The following is a 21,849-nucleotide window of genomic DNA, read 5'->3' on the forward strand; positions in this document are numbered from 1 at the left end:
CTCATGTTTTCACATCTTTCAGGGTAGTTAAATAATATAATCAATTAGTTTCAATAGATCTTTACTGCATAACACAGTCTACTATGTTCTACAGTTAGACACACGCGTTTAATCGTACAGACATTTTCAAAGTACAAAATGTTTTAACTGTACCACAAAAAGTTAAAAGCATACCTTATTGCTGATCTTTCCCCTTGCAAGTACATCTTCAATTCTTTGTTGCTACACCAGCTAAAACATAAAGCAAACTGCACATGAATTCACACAAGTCAGCTTACTAAAAATTATAAACTCTATAAAACAATGTTTGCCGTCTATTATTGTACAAGTTACTTACCTTCGGTAACGATGTATCTGGTAGAGACGATTTTAGCCACAGATCCCTTCACGTAGAATTATACCCAGGCGTGAGACTGGATCCGGAAACGTTTTGCCAAAGCATCCCTGCGTGCCGGGGCGACATCACGCGACTCCGCCCAGGCGTCGTCCGCGTACGTGACGTTAGCGAGGTCACATATGACCCGCCCCGGCGCGCCCACGTCAGTTTTCTTCAGAGAACTTTTCCGCACCACAGTGCGGAACCACCAGATAAAAAACTGTGGCAGCATGGGAACAGTGTGCAAAGAGCAGAAAAATTGGAAAAAAACGGTGACTAACACCACCACCAGAGTAGTGCCAACACCACAGAACCCTAGGGCAGGGAAAGAAGAAGAACAAGCAGAAACCTGCGCAGTCACCCTGCCAGCACATAGACAACCTCCAATCCCTGTGCCCCGAAGGCAAGAACAGGCGTAAAAGTCATGGCACACGTAGGAAGACCACCCCCCCCATCCTGAGCAAGGAATGGGACCAGTCCCAAGATAGACAGGGACAACAAACCTCCAAGCCACCCCAACCTAGAGGGCAACCACCCACAAGGGACAAGGGCAAGACAAGGCCAGATGACCCTTAATCAGAGGATAGCAAAGGAAGGAAGGGAGGGGAGGGAGGACAAGGATAGAAAGCAATCCCCCCAAAACCTGGAGTAGCCAGAGCAGCAGGGCACCGGAGAACCGGAACTCCATCCTCCACAGGACCAAAGGAGGAATGAACCGCCCCCAGACGGAGACACCCACAAGAACAAGGAAGGCACTCACAGGAGACACAGCCCTCCACCGGGAGGCGAGTACCGAAGACCAACCCAAGGGTCCTCGCAGAATAGGGGAGGAAGGGCGGGCCGTGAAGGAATCTGCGGCTAGAATCGTCTCTACCAGATACATCTTTACCGAAGGTAAGAAACTCGTACATCTGATAGAGACTACTAGCCGCAGATTTCTTCACGTAGAATAGATACCCTAGCAATACCCCCTGGGAAGGAGGGTCTGGGAAAGGACCCCACCAGCCAGTGCAGAACAGAGGGCCCACAGGGGACCAGATCTGTGGACCAGGAAGAACCTCGTCCCTGCCAGGCCAAGGGAACCCCACAAGCAGGACTCCACTGACCCCAAGGGGATGTAGGAGGGAAAAAAGGCTGAAGAGGCGTGTACACTCACAGCAGAGGAACCAAGGGCAAGGAAGGACTGAGAGGCCAAAGCACCCCACTCCCCCACAAGTCAATATAGCTTCCGCCCAATGCCAAGAAAGGAAAAGTGGAAGAAAAGAAGAAGCCTAGAGGGCCCAAGGAAACTAGGGGAAAGAAGGCGAACCAACTCCAGATGGAGAGCAGCCTGCCAGCCAGAACAGTGCCGGCAGTCAAAGCCAGAAGCAAGAAGAACAGCCCGAGGCCCCAGGAAGGCCGAGAAGGCGACGCCCGGCAAGGGCGACAGGATCATCCCAGACCTCAGGACAGGAGCAGGGAGAGGAGGAGATGCCCGGGCCACCACTACGAGTGGCCGCGCACACGACCTCAGGAAGCAAACGCAACCTACCTAAACGCCAAGGAGAACAGGCACCCGAAGGCAACCAGAACCCTCTAGCAGAGCGCAAGCCATATGACAGCTACCACTACCCCACATAGGGTAGGTTAAGTCCCAAGATATGGGAACCCTCTTTGGAAGAACTTCCGCAACAGAGGAAAAAACAAAAGAGCCACGGGGAAAAAAAGAGCCACGGGGAAAAAAACACCCCCGCTGAAGGCTTGACAAGCAGCCCAAGCAAAGCAGAAGGCCCAATCTCAGGGCCAAGCCTGCGCAACAACTCCTGCAGAACCACACACAATCAACACAAGGGCCGTCCAGCAGCCAACAATGCCAAAGTCCCAAGGAAGGACGTAAACGGCCAGAAAACACACTGCACAGCCAGAACAGTCCGCTTAAGAAGGCCCAGAATCAACCCAACTCAGAAGTCACTGAGGAGGGGATGGAGGAGGAGGAGGAGGAAGATAAGGCGGAGGAGAAGGAGGACGGAGCCCTGCCAAGAGCCTTTGGATGGCGGTGTCGGCCGGGGCATGGAACAACAGGCTGCCATCAAACGGAAGGTCGATGAGTCGCTCCAGAATATTCTCAGGGAATGCCCAGTCCCTAAGCCAAGCATAGCGACGGAGCGTGACTGAGGAAGCCATGGCCTGGCCCAGCACCTTCGGGATGTCCAGAGCGGAGCGGAGAATAAACGCCGCAAGCTCCCGGCCATCCAATGCATGATGCCGTAAGTCCACCAGGCCAGACTCCTGGGACGCTGCAGATCCCAGAGACTCAGCTGAGTCCCACAAACAGGAGGAGGCCCTAGCCAGCACACACAAGGTGTTAAGGGCCCGCAGGGTCGTGCTGGTCGAGGTGAACATGTTGCGTCCCCAAGAATCCTGCCAGCGGGCCTCTCGGGACGGCGGAATCAACAGTGGTGGTAGGGAGGGAAAAGCAGTCTGCAAAAGGGGGCTGGCGGCTGAGGGGTGAAGGGAAAGACACGCCGGGTCATGCGGCGCCGGGAGGTGCTGGTGCAGAAGATTCTGAGGCACCGGGTCCCCTGAGGCAGGACGCCTCCAAGCCACCCGTCAGGGAAGCAAGGAGCGAACCTTCAAAAGGAAGTAAGATTTCCCTCCAACCAGAGTCCTGGTGGAGGACCTCCAATAGATGGTCCGCCGGAAAGTGAGCCACCGGGTCACCCATGCGCAGGATGCCCTCAGCCGTGGACACTGCGTGAGCGAAGGCCGCACCCGCCTCCATAGGGCCCTGCGGTGGAGAAATCAGCTCATCCGTGGGCGACGGCTTCAAACTAAGGCGGCCGTCCCCGAGGCCAAGCGGGGCGGGCAAGGGCCAGACCTGGAAGTCAGAAGGAGCCGAAGTATGAGGAACCTGCCGCTCTTCCGATGAACACCTCTTCCCCAGGAAGGACGGGGAGCCGCCCTTCGACGCTGGTGAAAGAGACACAACACGGCGACCTGTCTCCGGGGAGGACGACACCAATATGCAGCCTGCCTCCAGAGAAGAAGGAGCGTCCAAAGACGAATCCGCGGTACGACCCCTGCACGGAGCCATAGGATCCGCTGCCTGAGGTAGGACGTCGGCACCAGCCGGCGTCACCGGACAAGGTACCTCCAAGTCACCCTGCACCGGGGACCGAAGCGGAGACCGGAGTAGAGCTGGAGCCGCCCCGGGGCGACGCCAGAGTGACGCCGACCCGACCCCCTCTGAGGCAGCCACCTGCGTGGGGGAACGAGACGGGCCTGGGGAGTGGCACAAAGCCCTCCGCCTGCCACGGCCCAGAATGAGGCAAAGATCGCTCGGCAACCCACGTGGCGGCGCCAGGGACGATTCAACCTATGACTCGCCCTCCGACGAGGCAGCCGCCTGTGGGGAGGGACGAGAGGGGCCCAGAGAGAGACGAGGGGTCTTCCCTCGGCCTCGACCTGGAGCGGGACGAGGAGGGTCCACCGACCCCTGTGGCTCCGCACGGTCCAGCTGCTGCCGGCGCCCTTCGCAGCGTCACCTCGGCCTTAGACAGGACCACCATGTCAAAGGACCAAGAGGGGCTCGGGGATGCGACCCGAGCCTTGGCGACCTCCCGCGACACCACAGGGACCCCCATGGGAGTTTGCGGCGAGACAGAGTCGCCATGGCCTGAAGGAGGTGCCCCAGAGGAGCCGCACCCCAACAGTACCACATCCTCCAAGCCTGGATCCGAACCAGTCGGCGCTGGGGCCGGAGCCACCGGCGGCACCGCAGAGGGCCGTGCGCAGAGCGAGGGATCCGCCGACGCCCCAGGAGGGGAAGGAGGAGGAGACGCCAGCGAGGCCTGCAAAGCCGCCGCATAGGTCTCCATTTGGACTCTTGACGCCCCAACACCGGGAAACGGTGGATAGGATGACACGCGTGGCCGCATCACCTGCGGGGAGTCCACGCCCCCGGGAGGCCGGAAACCAGCCCCCGGGGACAAACTGCGACACTTATCCACCGGGGAGCGACGCTCACGTGACATCGGAGAAGGGCGAGGACGGCGACCACGGCCATAACCAAAGCCGTCCGCCGAAACAAACCGAGGGGAGGACGTCGACCTGGATAGACGCGGCGAGAGAAGTTTCATCCGCCGCTCCTGCCGCGACTTCGGCTTCAACTGTTGGCACGCCGAACAATCTGTGGTGCCGTGATCCTCCCCCAAACACCACATACAAATGAGGTGAGGATCCGTCGCTGACATAAGATGCCCACACAACGTGTAAGTCTTAAAACCCGAAGGCATTCGCACACTGTTCTACCAAAGAAATGGAAGAAAAAAAGAGGGGCCCTAACAGGCCCGTAGCAAGGATCGGATCCGCATTGCACGCAGAAAAGGAAAAAACTGATGTGGGCGCGCTGGGGCGGGTCTTATGTGACCTCGCTGACGTTAGGTATGCAGACGACACCTGGGCGGAGTCGCGTAATGTCCCCCCGCCCCCGGCGCGCAGGGATGCTGTGGCAAAAAGTTTCCGGATCCAGTCTCACGCCTGGGGATAATTCTACGTGAAGGAATCTGCGGCTAGTAGTCTCCATCAGATAATGTTTGCACCTGTGCAACAGGGTAACCTTCTCTATAACCCATTCCTTTAAAAAACACAAAACAAAACCTAGCTTATCAAGATGTGGTGGGGCGGAGAGGGGGGGGGGGGGTGGGGAAGGAGAGAAAATGTACTGGCTTCCTGAGGAAGAGGGAGTATCTATATTTAATGATCTGAAATTCCCACTGGCCTGAGGTACCTTTCTCCCTTCTGGACAATAATCTCAATCCTGATCCCTCATGGAAGCATGGGAATTACTTAACATCGATCTACTACATTCAGATATTGCTGAGACTGCTATGCTTGCAGAGGCTGCTATCTAGCACTACCAGGTGAGCAATGGTTCTGGTTGGAATGAATCTTTCTAATCAGCTGCCAGCTTTGACTCTAAAATATCTGTACAAATAAAAAAGCATTTCAATAACACTTGCTTATAGAATCCGGTCGACTGCATTCACGTTCTGGCATGTCCAATGTCATTAAAGTCTAACTTCTTCAAAGGAAATGTGTGTACCGTGCCATATTGTTAGAAGCATAGTATGTCTGGAGCGTTAAGCTGGCCAATGTAAATGGGGGGGCGTGGCCAAAATGGCAGGTGGGCTGGTCGCACATCAGTGAACCGTAGCTCCCTGCCTGAGATACGCATCCTGCAGAGGGATGGGCAGTCCCCGGCTGCCACTACACCCCGAGCAAAATACGAAACACCTCTCCTCTGGGTGGGAGAATCACGCCTCTGGAGGCCAAGCAAGAACAATCGGCCACCTCAGAGGGCAGAAGCGCCTGTGGCCTGCACCACAAGGACTATCTCTGGATTCCAGCAAGAGCACGGGCTAATGCTGGAAGCGAAGGATGGGGATGGATCGTCTGAGAGTGGTATGGAATGACTAAGGAGTGAAGAGCCACAAAGACCTTGCATACTTTGAGACCCAGTTCTACGGGCCTGCGAACCTAGCACCTACTGGAGCAACGAGTGCCTTCAGCCCGGCAGCACATGATCTACTGTCCTTGTACAGATGCACTACCTACTGAAGAAGGCCCAGAGAGAATGCCTTGGTGGAGCAGCGGCTGATGTTCTGTGATGCACACCCTTCACCCACACTCTTAGCAGTCCACAGGCTGAACATCGAAGTGAGGAGGGGGCCCTCGGAGTTGCTGGTATAAATGCATTGCCTACAAGAGGAGGCGCTGAGTTGGCAGCAAAGGAGGGCGCCCACGCGGCACAAAAAGCACCTTGGCCCCTGGATCCCCCCAAAATGTGTAACACTAGAAAGGGAAAAACAAACTAGGGTTTGCAGAAAGATCAAATTGGACAACGTTGGAGCCACAGGATTTGGGGATCTGTAAGTGGGCTTCCTAGTGGGACCAGGAAGAACAATGGCTCAGGCAGACAACCACAGAGCCAAGATTGAAAGCTACAGTAGAGATCCTGCACAGGGACAGATAAGCACAAGACACCTGAGGCTGACATGGTGTTTGGCAGGCACCCTGCACACTGGTTGGTAACCACTACTAGTCAGGTGGAAGATTTGACTGGGCAGGCACCTGACAGGGGCACCACACCACGAGGGGAACACACAGCATGGAAAATTCGACGGGCCCTAAGATGGGCACCAACTCTGGATCAGGGGTGCTAACTTGGTCCACTAGCCACGAACAAACATCATCGAGCAGCAATGTGGAACAGACGCTGCCAGCTCATATTGGGAAGTTTGATGCACTCCTGCAAGCAATTAAATTATTAAAATCAATGTTGGAATCTAAACTTGATGCCCTGACACTGGAGATGGGACTTATGGGAGCAGATCAATGAAAACAGGCATGACGAATAGACTCTATAGAATCAACACTGGCAACCATGCGCCCATCGGTGTCAGAAATACAAACGCAAATAAAAGACTTGCAGAAAGCTGTGACACTCAGAGCGAAAGCAGGCGAGGCAGAGCAATGTGCAGATGGTTGAGGGCCCCAGTATGGAGTTGTTCCCCGAAAACGGGCTTGCAACCACGCTACTAGAGGGGAAATTTTTTTTTAAAAAATCTCTGTGGAACAGGCACATAGAGTACCTGCCTGGAAGCTGCATCCTGAAGCGCTTTGGAGACCACTGGTGCGGAGTTGTTCAATTATTGAGCTAAGGACCACATCTTGTAGGTCTCGAGAATTAAGGGCCTGTGGCAAATGGAGAAAGGAAAGGTGAATATATTCCCAGAAATGCTGCTGGCTTTTCCAACGGTCAAAGGAAAGCTATGGCAAAGGGCATTAAATACTCTCTCATGTATCTGGCTAAACATCGGGTGCTGGACTCAGAAAAGGCAGTCTTCCTCAAGTCACCGCCTGAGGTTCAGTAATGGCTGAATTCACTGACCCTCGGGGTATCTTGGCTTTGGAGACAGCTTCTACTAGAGCAGGACACAGCAGGCACAGTCCATCTCCTTTGCTAGCCAGCAGGTTCAGCAGGTGCAGTCTGTCTTTGCTGGTTTCACGGTGCAGCTGGGCAGTCCTTCAGTCCTCTTCCAATCCAGTACAAATCCGGGGTACCCTACGTATGCTCAGAAAATGCCCTCAAGCATGATGCAGTTGGTAGCCAATGGACAACTAGATCCTCTTCCAACAAAGTGTAGCATCTCGGCATCCCATGATGTACCATTCTGCCCACTACCCCTCTCCTAGGTTATAGAGCTCCCTAGCCCAAGCCAGAGGTGTGGCTACCAAGGGACTACACGTGCCTGAAAAACTGGTTTGGCAACTGGTTTCCCCTCTCCTGTCTCTAGTGCCAGCCTGTCTGCCTGAGCAATGGAGTAGCCCCTCTCCCAAGTGTTGCCCATTTGCCCTGCAAAGACAGCTTCACTTTTGAAGCTTGTCTTTTGGGCCAACACCCGTGTGACTTCTTGCAGGAGGGAAGTGACACCTCCTACCAGAGCAGGCCCCTATAGTATCCTTTCCTGGGAGTCATTAGCACATCCTCTAGTAGGGCAGAAAGCTGTCTCTGTGGCAGGACCCCCGTGTGCAACTAGTATAGGCACAGGTGTCTGAAGGCAATAAAGCAGACATGGCCGGAGGGGGTACGTGCACTCCTGAAACACCATAAAAAGTCAGATACCACATGAGTTACAAACACATAGCCAATCAGGACCTAGTGTGCGCAGTGATCACGTGCTCCCCATGCCGGACATCTGGACACGTTATCCAGTGGCCACTCTGTGTCCACACAAGGACGAGTCCCACCTGTGGCAACCATTAGACAATTAATTTATGACTCCAAAGGCAGTAACCAACATTCCTCACCATATATAGTACGCCGGCTGGTTTTAAAACCCATCATGTTTTGTATAAAAGAAGGACATAAACCGATTGTAAATTGAGACAGTCCACAGACCTTGTGCCTGTAACTATTCTCCTGGCCGTAATGTTTAATTAACCAAACTGTTCCTCTTATGCCAAATGCCCTTTTGTCTTGGGATTTCAAACTCAAGCAACAAGGCCACAGGAACGGAAGTCTGGTTGAGAGGCCTCAGCTTACTCGCAGAATTGAAACCAACAGCATCAGACCAAAAACATTGGGGTGAACATACAAAAAGAGACATTTTCTTACTGAGGGGCAGTGGTGTAGAGGACATTCAACAGGGAACCCCCAGCTGGTGGTGATCTACGCCCCTTACAGTAGTCAGACACAATCCGTAGATGGCCTTCCACGCGCACATGCGGTGGAGATTATAACTGTGTACAAAGCGTTCAGCTCAACAGATCGATACCTCAGCTATAGGGTGCAAATAGTGTTGCAACGTCATGCCATTTTAGTACCTGGATTAAGGATAGGCAGCTCTACGATGCAAATGATGCACCCAATAGCACAGAACCCTCTCATTATTCACCAGTAAATCAACCGCACACTAGAATCGACCTGCTGTTGTGCAATGTGACCATGTCCTCTAATATACTGGACACTGAGTATCTGGGCTGGAACTAATCGGACCACAGCCCACGTCAGATGGTAGTGAAGGGGGACAGACGCGGCACACAAATACCAACATGGAGACATAATGAACAAGTTACTTACCTTCGGTAACGCCTTATCTGGAGCAGATTCCTTACCAATGAATTTCCCCGGGGTCAGACAGGATCTGGAAGATTTTTCTTCCAGCAATACCCCTGCACACTAGTAGGTGGCATAGATCGGCTCAGTGTGACTACATCGGTGCCGTAGTGAGGTCCGCATCACCTATATAGGCATCACTTTGGCCCTGAAAGGGATCAGCGCTGACTTTAGAAACCTGTCCGCAGTGCGGGGGACGAATGGGTGGGTATGTAAGGAATCTGCGGCTAGATCAGGTCTCTACCAGATAAGGCGTTACCGAAGATAAGTAACTTGTTCTTCTGATGGAGACATCTAACCGCAGATTCCTTACCTTTGAATAGATACCCAAGCAATACCATCCCCAGAGGAGGGACAAGTTTAGACCAGAAAATCCTGCAGCACAGAGCGGCCAAAAAGGCCGTCTCTGCCACCTTTGAGGAAGTAATGCTTGGTAAATGTGTGCAGGGATGCCCACATTGCAGCCTGACAAATGCCCAGGACTGGAACTCCACGTTCCAATGCTTTGGTAGCAGCCTTAGCTCTGGTAGAATGAGCTCTTGAGGCTGCTTCTTTGCCAGGCATAGCAAATCTTGATGCAGAGGACAACTTATTGTGAGATACTCCTCTTCTGCACCGCACAACGTTTCTTTGCTCCCACGTAGCCCACAGAGAATTGGTCGTCCACCTGGAACTCTTTTGTGCGGTCAAGGTCGAACAACAATGCTCTTTTTGCGTATAGACAGTGGAGTTGTTCCTCATCCTTAGAGAGATTCAGAGGAGCATAGAAAGTTGGCAAGCTGACAGATTGGCCCACAAGAAATTGTGCAACCACTTTCCGAAGGAAAGAGGACCTAGTGTGAAGCACCAACTTGTCTAGGAATATTATCAGGTAAGGAGGCTTGAATGAAAAAGCTTGCAGTTAGCTCACCCTCCTGGGAGATGTAATTGCCACTAAAAAGGCTGTCCTGATGGTAAGCAGCTGGATAGGGTAATTGTGCAGAGGTTCGTATGGAGTGCACATCAGGAAGGTGAGAACCAAACTAAGGTCCCACTGAGGCATAATGAAAGGGGAAGGTGGGAATATATGTACAAGGCCTTTGAGGAATCCATTTACAGTAGGAGATTTAAATAATGAGCGTTGGTCCAGAAGCAGCAAAAAGACAGACAAGGCCGAAAGGTACCCTTTCAGAGTGCCCAGAGCAGAGCCCTGCTTGGCAAGGGTTAAAATAAAAAAGCAAAACATCAGAAAGGGAACCAGAAAGAAGGTTAATAGACTATTCTGTATGATATATTACAAATCTGTTCCACTGGCAGGCGTAAAATAAAAAAAATTAAAAAATAAGTATATTGTCTTGGTGGAGGGATGCCTGGCTACCAAAATAACATTACAAACTTGGGGAGGAAGGTCGAACGCTATCAACTGCCACTGCTCAATCCCCACGCTAGAAGGCATAGAGTTGACCGGTTCGGGTGGAGAATCCTCCCCTGCTGCTGCAACAGAAGATCCTCTCTAAGGAGCAGCCTGATCGGAGGATCGATGCTCAGTTGGAGAAAATTAGGATACCAGACTCCCCGTGTCAAGTCCGGAGCCACAAGAATGACTTGAGCCAGGTCACTTGTGAGCTTCTTGAGAATTCTGGACAGGAGTGGTATGGGTGGAAAGGCAAACAAGAGGCCTGAGCTCCAGTAGAGACGAAAAGCATCTCCGAGTGAGAGCTGCTTTGGAAACTCCAGCACGCAAAACTGAGAACATTGCGTGGTCTTGGCAGAGGCTAACAAATCTAACCAAGGCTCTCCCCACTGTTGGAACAGACCTTGTTCCACCTCTGAGTTGAGACGCCATTCGTGATCCGCTAGGCATCAATGACTGAGTTCATCAGCCCTGGCGTTCAGAGATCCTGCCAGGTGTTGACCCACCAGCCAGGTGTTGAACCACCAGAGATATGCCCTGCTGGTTGAGCCAAGTCCAGAGACGCAGGGCCTCTTGACAAAAGGTCCACAACCCCACTCTGCCCGGTTTGTTGTACCACAAGGGAGTAGTGTTGTCCATGAACACTTATACTAGCCTTCCCTTGATGGAGAGTAGAAAGGCTTTCAATGCCAAACGAATAGCTTCGAGCTCCAGCAAGTTGATGTGGAGTCCAGATTCCGCCAGAGACCAGAGTCCTCTGATCTCCACCTCTCCCAGATGGCTGCCCCATCCCAGGAGTTATGCATCTGTCACTACTATGAGACCTGGTTGGCGAAGAGAGAGAGCTATGCCCCTGACCCAATTGCTGGTTGTCAGCCACCCCTGCAGGTCGCTTGCAGTTCCTTCCGAGATCTGGACCATGTCAGAAAGATTCCCCTGATGCTACAACCACTGGAAGTACAGGTCCCACTGCAGAGTCCGCAAATGCCATCTGGCATATGTCACTAACAGGATGCAGGAGGCTATTCTCACCTAAATCCAGAACAGAGGCTGAAATATCAGAATCATAGCCTAAATATCCTGGACTCACCGCTCATGAGGATAAATATGAAACTGCACTGTGTCCAGAACAGTTTCTAGGAAAGGGAGCGTCTGAGATGGAGTCAGGTGTGACTTTGGCATCTTGATAGTAAACCCCAGTGAATACAGAGGGTCGGCCGTAGTCTGGAGGTGGGAGACGACAGCCTGCGGTGAGCCCGCTTTCAACAGCCATTCGCCGAGATAAGGGAAGTCTAACACGCCAGACCTGCGCAGATAATCTGCGACCCCCGCCCTCCCCTTGGTGAATAGCCGAGGGGCGCTGGTAAAGTCAAAGGGGAGCACAGTGAACTGAAAGCGCTCATGACCTAGCGTAAATCACAGGCAGTGCCAATGAGCAGGCAGGACAAGGATGTAGAAATAGGCATCCTGCAATTCCAGTTGTATTTGGACAGACCCATGGGCTCTGTCCAAATACAAAACCATGCTAAAAGCCTATAAAAAGCCATTATAGCCAGGAAAGCCGAATACTATGAGTCTGGGATTCTGGCTGCCGACAAACAGAAAGAGACTTTTCGGATTTTAAAAGAGCTGAGGCAGTCAGCAGAGCAGAAGCCCCTTGGCTCTCTGGAAGACTGCAATAAGTTCCAGTCCTACTTCCTCACTAAAGTCAAAGACCTCCTGATGGCTATCTACCGCACCCCTGTTGTACACTGCCCCTTGGTGGTGCACCTAATACCACTCGCATATGACAAATCCCCTCACCGTCTTCCCAAAGCTAAATCACGATTCTCTGAATCACTTAATAGGCAGGGTCAAATTAGGGTCACCAGCGGATCCTTGACCCCCTAGGGTGTTTTGAATGGCACTCCCAGGAATAGAGAACGAGGTTCTTGGCCTGCTAAATCGGTCACTTGAAACTGGCCCGGTCCCGACCAACTTTAAGGAGGCGAGAGTCACTCCTCTGCTGAAAAAACCGGGGGCTGATTCAAAGAACCTTAAGAGCTTTAGGCCCATCTCCCTTTTCTGGCAAAAGTGCTGGAACAGCATGTGCTGAAAACCCTATCGCACCACATAGAGGTAAATCAGCTACTCCAAATAAAACAGGCAGGTTTTAGAGCCCATCATAGCACAGAATTGGTAATGCTGGCAGTGACAGATGAACTTAGGACCATGGCCGACAACAGGAAGCTTTGTGCCCTGGTCCTATTGGACCTGTCTGCGGCATTCGACACGGTCAATCATAGCCAACTCCTGTCACGAATCTCGGAGTAGGGCATTCAGGGGACAGCTTTCCAGTGGCTCTCGTCCTTCTTGTCTGACCGATCCCAACGGGTCCAACTGGCTGATCAGATGTCGAACACCGGCGAGCTCTCGTGCGGTGTCCCCCAGGGTTCAGCGTTGTCCCCCTTCCTCTTCAATGCTTATCTTCAGCCTCTGGTGGCTGCACTGAGCCGCATGGAGTGCCAAGGTTTTAACTATGCAGACACCCAAATTATCATCCAGAGTGACAACTCTCCCACGGCCCACGGGCAGGTGCAGAATATCCTGATGTACACAGTCAACTGGATGACTGCCAATTCCCTCAAAATTAACCCTGATAAAACAATGGAGGTCCTAGCAATTACCACGGACACCAATCAACCTCTTTTGGCCACAAGAGCTTGGCACTATCCCCAAACCAGCCCAAGTGGCAAAAAGTATTGGCATAAAAATTGATGCCAAGCTCTCCATGGCTCACCAGGTATGTGGTGGGAACATGTGTGGGCCTGTTAAGACCGCTGCGATGACTCGCCCCCCTCCTTTCTTTTACGGCACTCCGGATGGTAGTGTCAGCAACGATCGTGTCACTCCTGGACTATGGTAACTTCCTGTACATTGGCCTCCCGGAGAAGCGGTTAATGAAACTCCAGGTAGTCATGAATGATGTTGCCAGATTGATTTTCAGAAACCAAGTTCAAAGGGCTATGCATAGCCCATAAAGCTATCCACGGCCAGGCTCTAGCCAGCATCAGGGACCGACTGGTAAGTTATGTGCCAGGACGGTCCCTCCGCTCCTCGGATGCTGGCCTGCCCCAGTTTCAATATTTCGTCTAAAGGCGGCAGAGCGTGCTCCACAATGATCCCCCAACTCAGGAACAAGCTACCTGCTAGCCTACATAAAGAACCTGTCCTCCTACCATTCAGGTGGAAAATAAAAACACTCCTCTTTGTTGAAGCCTAGGCGACCACCTAAGCCAAATTTTCACTGTACACCCCTGTAGATGTGCCCAGGTTGGGCTCTCTTTCACAGCGCTTAGAGACCCGTCGGTAATAATGCGCTCTAGAAATCCCAATTAACAATTCCAGGGCAGAAAAGACCTTAGCTAATGTGAACATCTCGAACCTCTCCTTTTTAAGAAAGTAGTTGAGGGTTCTTAGATCTTGGATAGGATAAAGGCCCTTGTCCTTTTTGGGGACCAGAAAGTTGCAGGAATAAAGACCACAGCCCACTTCTGGCACGGAAACCCTCTCTATGGCCCCCTTGCTCAAAAGAGTCAGGACTTCCTCCCAAAGCACGATCAGATGATCATCCGACACTGGCCATAAGATGGAGTCATGGAGGGAAGAGCAGTCTGGAAGGGGAGGGAGAAGCCCCTTTGGACTATGGAGGGGATGGCTGAGCCTGCCACTAACTGGCCGCCTATGACCTGGAAGGGCAAGACTAGGAGGGTTTGGAGGCTGAGTCTGCAAAAAAAAAAAAGGGGGGGGGGGGGGGCCTGAGGCGGCCTTGACTCCGAAGAGATAGGTGCCATCAAAGGGCATGTCCATGAACAAGGCCTGGACATCCCCTGAAAAGTCAGATGTTCCCAATCAGGCATTGCTTCAAATCGCCCTGCCCAGTGAGTCGGTTGTGTGGAAACCACAACAAATGGCGAACTTTGCTGCATCTCTCCTGTCTGTTACTGCTTGGGAGAGGATGGCCCGGGCCTCCTCCAGGACCTGTGGCAGCACTTGCGTAACCGTTTCACACAGGGTGTGCAGGGAAGCCCACGTTGCTGCCTAGCAGATGTCTACGACTGGAACTGCAGTGGTTGCAGCTTTAGTTCTAGTGGAATAAGCATGCAAACCCTCAGGGGGTTGCTTCTGAGCCAATGTGGAGCAGATTTTAATACAGAGAACGATCTAACGAGACATGGTTCTTGGAGGAGGCTGGCTCAGTATATAGTGTCCATCTATGGTGAGGTACTGTGCACTGAGTCCAGGAAACCCTTAGTGATAGTGTTTGTGTCCCTGAAAACCAAAGCTCTCAAGGGGTAAGTGTAGAGAGCGGCTAAGGCTTACCCAGACGGGTGTAACACAGGTGCATTTATCACTATAGCCAGTCACCCACCAGTACGATAGGAGAGACGCTGTTTTCGGCGCACACAGTAGCGCTCAGTCCTCCCCGCCAAGTCCGTACATTGAGTTAGATTTGAGGAAACTATTTCCCATACATACGGACATCTATGCAAACACATCATCCAAGCTTTAATATTCAAGGACCCTGTCTGCGGATATCTTCTGGATCACGGAGTATTTGGAGCTCATTTTTGCTGATTTAGCCTTTTCAAATCTGGAGATATGAAGACGGAACCGGTATTCTTTCAACCACTATAAGTGTTGTAGATTCTGTACCCGAGCACACATGAAATATCAAACAATAATTGTCATATAACAATATGAAACAGGACAGATTCGTTGGTGGTTGCACTTTAATTTTCTTTGTTCCGTTGGTCCAGCCAACACGTGTTTCGTCGCCGGGGAGTACCCGCGACTTCCTCAGGGATTGTGAATATAGTACGGTGAAGATTCCACCTACTTGTGACCGGTTATAATTCCGGCCCGGACAATAGGCAGGGAATAAAAGTTGATTCCGTCAGGTCAGGGTGTATCCTGTGCATATGATATTGCTGTGTAGTTGCTGCGGTGGTCTAATTCTTTCTTGAGATCCTATGGTCAGTAAGTAAACACTTTCGTGCTTTGGCGTGTGTTCACGTCAATCCCCGGTCTCCAATTTGGCCGCGGAGTAGGTTAGGTGATTGGTTTTATCATTGGGTCCTTTTCTGCCTGAGTTTCCCGTTCTCCAGGCAGTCAACCTTCCTCCACCTGGAAGGAGACCATCTGGTTCTTTGATGGTCGTGATTTCGATAGTGTTAGCAGAAATTGTTTTGTTTGAAAAATACCTCCTATCCTCTACTCTGGTTTTATTCGCCAGGATGGGGTAAGATTAAAAACAGTGTGTGGTGCTCTGGTGGATGTGTGAATGGTCCACAGCACCTATATAATGATGATTTTAATGGTCGACATGTTTCAGTCCATGGGTGTCTCTAAAGATAGGTGGACTTTCATCAGGACCTTAGTCATAGCGATAACGTGATAGATTGCTTTGACACATTGGGTAAGTTAATGTCACTTACCCATCTTCGTCATTATTTCATGTAATTGACTGGTTTATAGGTTATGGTTCTACCTATAACTTCATGGGAGTTTAATTAAACTCCATCGGGTGCTGCAGGAACTCTTTAGAATGCTATTTGCATGCCCTTGTTGTAGCTCCTTACCGCAACCCAAACTTCCGGCTTAGGTGCAGAGTGTTTGAGGTCGGATGGCTCTTGTGTGTCAAGGCACTCACTAGTGTCGGTCAAGGCTAGCAATGCGGAACAAAATCAGGACAGCTGGGCCACTCTCCCTGATGGCCTCTGCGGTGCTGACCTTCTTCGTCGGCTGGTCGTCGGTGATGTTGTTGGAGCCAGGTCTGGGCTTTCAACAAGTTTTGGTCGTGGCAAGTGTCCGGTACCCTGGGTATTGGTGCATGAGGGCTTGTGGAAGTACTACTGTCTTCAGGCTTGGCAGGAGGATGGATCTGACCTCCTTCAGTGGAATGACTTTCTCCTGCCTGGTTAATTCTCAGTGACACAGGGGACAGCAGCTTATTCAAACTGGATTTGGGGGTCGGGCCTGCAGGCGAGTAGCTCCTCTACTCCAAGGGAGGTGCTGGCTGTAGTGCTGGCAACCCTCCAGCGCTTGTGGAGGATGAACAGTGGCAGGAAGAGTCGGGTCTTTGCAAATGTTGGGTCTCTGTGCGACAGGCAGTGTTTGGCACCAAAAGTCCACGTTCTTCAGTCTTCAGTTCTAGTGTGGTTCGGCTCTTCAGAGTCCTCTTCTTTATAGTCAGTGGAATCTGAAGTTCTGGATTCAGGGAGTCCCCTAGATACTACATTTAGGGGCGTCAGGGGAGTGGAGAGTAGTAGCTAATGGGCTACCTACCCTTGTGGTCACTATGCCCCCTATATGACCACTTCCTGTGGGAAGTGAGCATAACCCTGTCCCAGTTGGGGCAAACAAGGCATCTCACCTTAGGGGTGTGACTGACCTGGGTGTGCTCCACACCTACTTCGCATACTAATTTCCTGCCTGTCCTTGTGCAATATGGGTCTCAGGGGTGGTATCTTCCAGGCCCGGAGAATGTGGGTTTGCATATCAAAGGCGGCATGGCTTTGAAGCCGCCAGCCTTGGTACGCTGACTGCTAGCCATACTGTCTAGAAGAGATATAAACACCTCCTGCCAGAGCAGGCATTGTTCCTGACCTCTGAGAGCGGGGCTCCTCCACCTCCGAGTGGGGGTCAGAAGCGTGTCTGTAGTGGCAGGCTGGTCTGGACCAGTCAGCCAGCCCACTAGTGGACAAGTAGGTTTCAGGGAATACCCTCTGGGTGCATGTATTACTACATCCATCACTAGAATCATTGTGGGTTTAATAATACGAGATGTTTGATACCAAACATCTTTGGATTCAGTGCAGCCATCATGTAGTTGGGGACTCGTAATCACCAGTGCTCAGTACATATACTCAAGATGGATTCCCTGTTCACTGGCAACATCCAAGAATCGACTTGGACATCACAGGGGCATATCTGCCCAAGCAGATATGTCCTCGCATGTAACATAATGCACCCTGTCTTAAGGCAGCAAGGCCTACTGTAGGGCGATTTACATATGTTGCATGCAGTGTCTGCAGGCACTGCACACAGGAGGTGTGCCATGTCGTGACTTCACTTTTGTTTGCACCATGTGACGCAGCTTGCAATGGCCTTTTGCACGAGAGTGGTGCGGGGTCCCTTAGGGTGGCACAAATCATGCTGCAGCCCTTAGGGACCATCATTAATACCCATGCCCTAGATACTAGGGGTACCATTTGCTAGGGACTTTCAGGAGTGCTAAAGGTATTACCAATTGGAGAAACAATTGCACAGTTTTAGGGAAAGAGATCTGGCACTGGAGACCAGGATAGCAGGAACCTAGTGCTCTTCTATCCGACGAGGAGGAGAAGTTAAAGCACGATTTAACAACTTCCTATGTTTGGACTTACCCGAATGGCTCGATGACTTGAAGTGCGAAGACCACCTCGGGCTCCACAACGGCTCCCCGGACCTTCCTCTCGACTGGGACCTCAATGTGCACAGCTTTTCTGTAGGAAAGTAGGATCTGTTTTTATGGATACCCCCACTTTTTGACTGGTGTTAGTGTGTTTTTGACATAGAGTGTGGGATCCTGCCAATCAAGACCCCAGCAACTGTGCTCTCTGCCCTAAATTGGCTTTGGTACATCCACAATTGGCTACTGGTGTACCCTTATAAGTCCCTAGTATATGGTACTGAGGTACCCAGGGCATAAGTACACCAGAGGTCTCCCATGGTCTGCAGCATGTACTGTGCCACCCATGGGAGTCCACTTAAACTGTGACTACAGGCCTGCCATTGCAGCCTGTGTGAGATTGTGCTTGCACCCCTCACGAAAGATATGCGTTTCTTTATGTCTGATGTCACTGCACCTTTAAGTCATCCCTATGTCAGGCTCTCCAGTCCTGAGGGCAGGGTGCTTTGCTACAAGTCTGAGGGTGCCCCCGGATGAGCAGGACACCCCTACAAACCCCGGAGTCAATTATCCACGTTTTGTAAGTGTAGTGAGCCATTGTAAGGTATATAGTGGACATCAGTCATTACGAGATATCTAACTATATAATGGCTGCACCGAACTTGGTCATGATAGTGTTTTTTATCAAACATGTTGGAATCATACCTTGACACAGATTTCGGTGCTGGAAGTATGATTCCATGTACTGGGGGGCTCCCTAGGGGACCCGCCTGTACTCCCCGTAACGGTCTTTCAGGGTCTGCCAGCAAGCTAGTGCTGCTGCCGACCACAGACACGATTCTGCCCTCCTGCTGCTGAGCTGAGCTTGAGCAGGGGAAAGTAGAACAATAGGTTTCCCATCACAGTGAGGTGTGACCACCTCCCAGACAGGACTTAGTGTATTGGTCTAGGGGCGCTTTCCAGTGCCACCAGCCTGTTTGAAGGGCACATCTGCTGCCCTCCTTGCATACTCTGGTTTGAGCCAGTTCAGGACCCCTTGGCTCCTGCTCTGGCATGAAACTGGACAAAGGACAGGTGAGTGTCCTCCCCTCTGTCTAGCCCCTCCTCTGGTAGGGACCCCAGAGTCGTTCCTGCCCTTTCCTAAGGGTACTTAAGGGCTCCCCTGTGGGTGGGTCCTTAGATTTGTGGTGGAACAAGACTCACCTCTGTAACCAAGGCCCTCTTCGACCATCTGGACACTTGGACTTCGTTGGACTTCGACTGGAACCGAGATTGCATCAAGAAATACTGCTGCTGCTCCTGTTCTCACTGTTCTTCAAGTCTTCATAGTCGTCTGTGTCTGTACTTCATCCAGGTTATTCAGAAGGTCTGTGGGGATCAAGGACACCCAAATTAATGTCGCTTGGAGTGAAGGAGTCACTCCCCGCATCTGCAGGTGCGGCAATGAAGCTGAGCAGTATGCTGCTCCTGTCGTCCTATGGACTTACGGAGGCCCAGCAACACAGGTAGTGGTTCTGAAACTCCCTAGAGGCTTGACCAGTCTTCTCTGCAATTTTGAATACAGTATCCCACGTCGGAGCTGTTGGGACCAAAAACCTGTGCACCGTGTCTACTTGCCGCTGCCAAGGCTTGTTGGCTCTCCACTCAACAGCTCTTCAGTCTACAAGAAGCTCAAGCCTCCAGCACCACATACCTCGAAGATCAGTGTCCTCAATGCATCTGCTGCACCGTCGGTCTCCATCTTTGGTGAAGTGCTTGCGGTCCTCTTGCGGCTACTGTGCCTTCGGCCTCTGGGTCCTCTAGAGGGTCCTCCTTTGCTTCAGTGGGCTCCCCTGCTTGCTCGGGACCAGCTCTGACTCCCCCTGCATTTGGTGAGTCCCTTGGACCTTGCTGGTCCCAATGATTGCATCGTTCTGCTTTCCAGGTCATTTGCGGCTACCAGGGCTTGTTGGTGCTCCTGCCAGACACCGACCACGTAGACACCCACATCCAACATGAGATAGCTCGTGCACAGCTCCTGGTCTTCCTAAGTCTCACCTGGTCCTCACAGCTGTAGCGAAAAGGTCACCGTCTTCACTCCTGAACCTCTCGACCTCGGTGGGCATTCTGCTTCCGTGCCTCCTGGTCACCTCCGGGTGGCATAGACTTTGTCCCCTCTGCTTGCAGGTTCTCCTCTTTAAGAATCCACTCTTGGATTCTCCTGGACTCCATCACATGCTTCTCCAGAGGCATCTTGTTTGAAGTCTTCCTTTGCGGTCTACAGCAGATTTCCATGTCACGTCACACCTATGCACCCGGCTTCCCTGTTGCAGGTAACCTGGTTCCTGGGCATCTAAGGGTAGGGTGGGTCTCCAACCTTCCATCCTCCAAAGGGTTTCTTCAGGGTCCTCTGGGAAGGGTCCTTCTTTAAAACTGCAACCGCGACTTCTCCACTGACTTCCATTGGGCATGCAGCTGTGTTTCCACTCTGCACACAGCCTCCGTGGGGTTCCTGGGCAATTACCTTGGGTGGTTCTTTGTTTCCTCGGCTCCTCTGAGTCTTCTGGTCCAAGACTTGTTCTTCCCTGCAGTTTACAATCCACTTTCTTAATATATGGTTTGGTCTCCACCTGGAGACCAGTGTATATTTGTGCTACTTATCTGATTATTTTGAGGTATTCTTGTGTTTGTTGTTTATAACTCTGGGTAGGAGCTATACCAATTTGTTAGTGACTTATTTTTATAAAACACTGTGTGGTTCTTTTTCATCTAATCTACAGTGACAATAAAAATGTAGTAAAACAAGCTCCTTTACACTCCTTCAAGATAAGCCTGATGGCTGCTCTCCACAGCTACCACTTTGATAACTTTCTATGGTTATCAAAACACTAAAAGCAGCATAAGGGTTGCCTGGATTAGTGCACAATGCATCGATTTTTAGAGTGTGCACAATATACTAAGCCAGTCTCCAACAGTCGCACGTCTAGCAGCTAGAAGCTTATGGGATCACACCCACAAGGCCTTCAGATGCATGGCGCTGCAGTCAGGACAGGTCTTAGGGTCATGGTCCCACTTGAGGCCCCAAAGGCAAACAAGGTGTAGGTCCGTCATTCACATCTGCCGGTGACAGGCGCCACATGGTGTGAAGTCTGCCTTCCTAGATGACATATTCCTGCCACACCAGGAGGATAGCCTCAAATAGAGTTGACAAAATACTGAAAAAACTAGTCAAAAAATGACTAACGGGTAGCTCTTTCCAGATCTGCACTGACTAGCACGGAAAGAATTGAACTGGTGTTAAAGCGCCTGGGTGGTGCCCATATAGGCACCACAAACGTAATTTCTGGGGCCGATGACGCTAAAGCCACCACAAGAAACCGAATGACGCCTGTGAGAAGTTGGCCTGATGTTTGATGTCACTAGTTCTAGTGTACACCTTATATCAGTCCAAACAACCCTTATGGTGATTGGTTGTAAAGTCAACCTTATAGACCAGCTATCCTAGTGGTAGCATGGACAAGAGCAGTCTTAGGCTAAACTCTGAATGGCATGTGAAGCCAGCTGTGATACCATATATAATCCCTTGAATACCAAATGAAAGGACACCACAACAGATATATATATAAAATAAAGTGTATTTATTCTAGTCAAACCCTCAGCACTCTTTATGAGATTCGAGGCAAGTACAACACAGTCTTATTTAAGCATACATTAAGTCACACAGGTAAGTAATACAGTTAGGCCCTAGGGGCCACGCAAACCATATACTAAGTAAGTGGTATAAGGACCACTGTCACGGAAATAGTATAGGCCTAGGCCTAGGGAATCGCTGGGGCTACACTACACTACCAACAGTTAGGAAGTGGGAGGCCCACGACATTCAGGTGCAGAGTGGAAACACTCACGCGTAATGCGTATAATCAATAGAAATAGTACAGTTCTGAAATGAGCAGTTTTAGGACACTTCTGGAGCAACTAGAAAGTCGAGACTCGGAAACTAGACCCTAGGA

General features: G+C 51.3%; 1 protein-coding gene across 3 annotated transcripts in view; it reads right to left on the reverse strand.

Annotated features, from left to right (window-relative positions):
• The window catches only part of UBR2 (ubiquitin protein ligase E3 component n-recognin 2), a 1,393,714-nt gene that overhangs the window by 98,059 nt on the left and 1,273,806 nt on the right, over positions 1–21,849 (reverse strand). For all 3 annotated transcript variants that reach the window (XM_085612829.1, XM_085612828.1, XM_085612830.1), the window contains one exon: positions 175–231. In XM_085612829.1, coding sequence (XP_085468955.1) covers positions 175–231 — 57 coding nt within the window. The remainder of the gene's footprint in view (positions 1–174; positions 232–21,849) is intronic.

This window comes from Triturus cristatus, chromosome 6, assembly GCF_964204655.1.
Source record: "Triturus cristatus chromosome 6, aTriCri1.1, whole genome shotgun sequence".
Taxonomy (NCBI): Eukaryota; Metazoa; Chordata; class Amphibia; order Caudata; family Salamandridae; genus Triturus; species Triturus cristatus.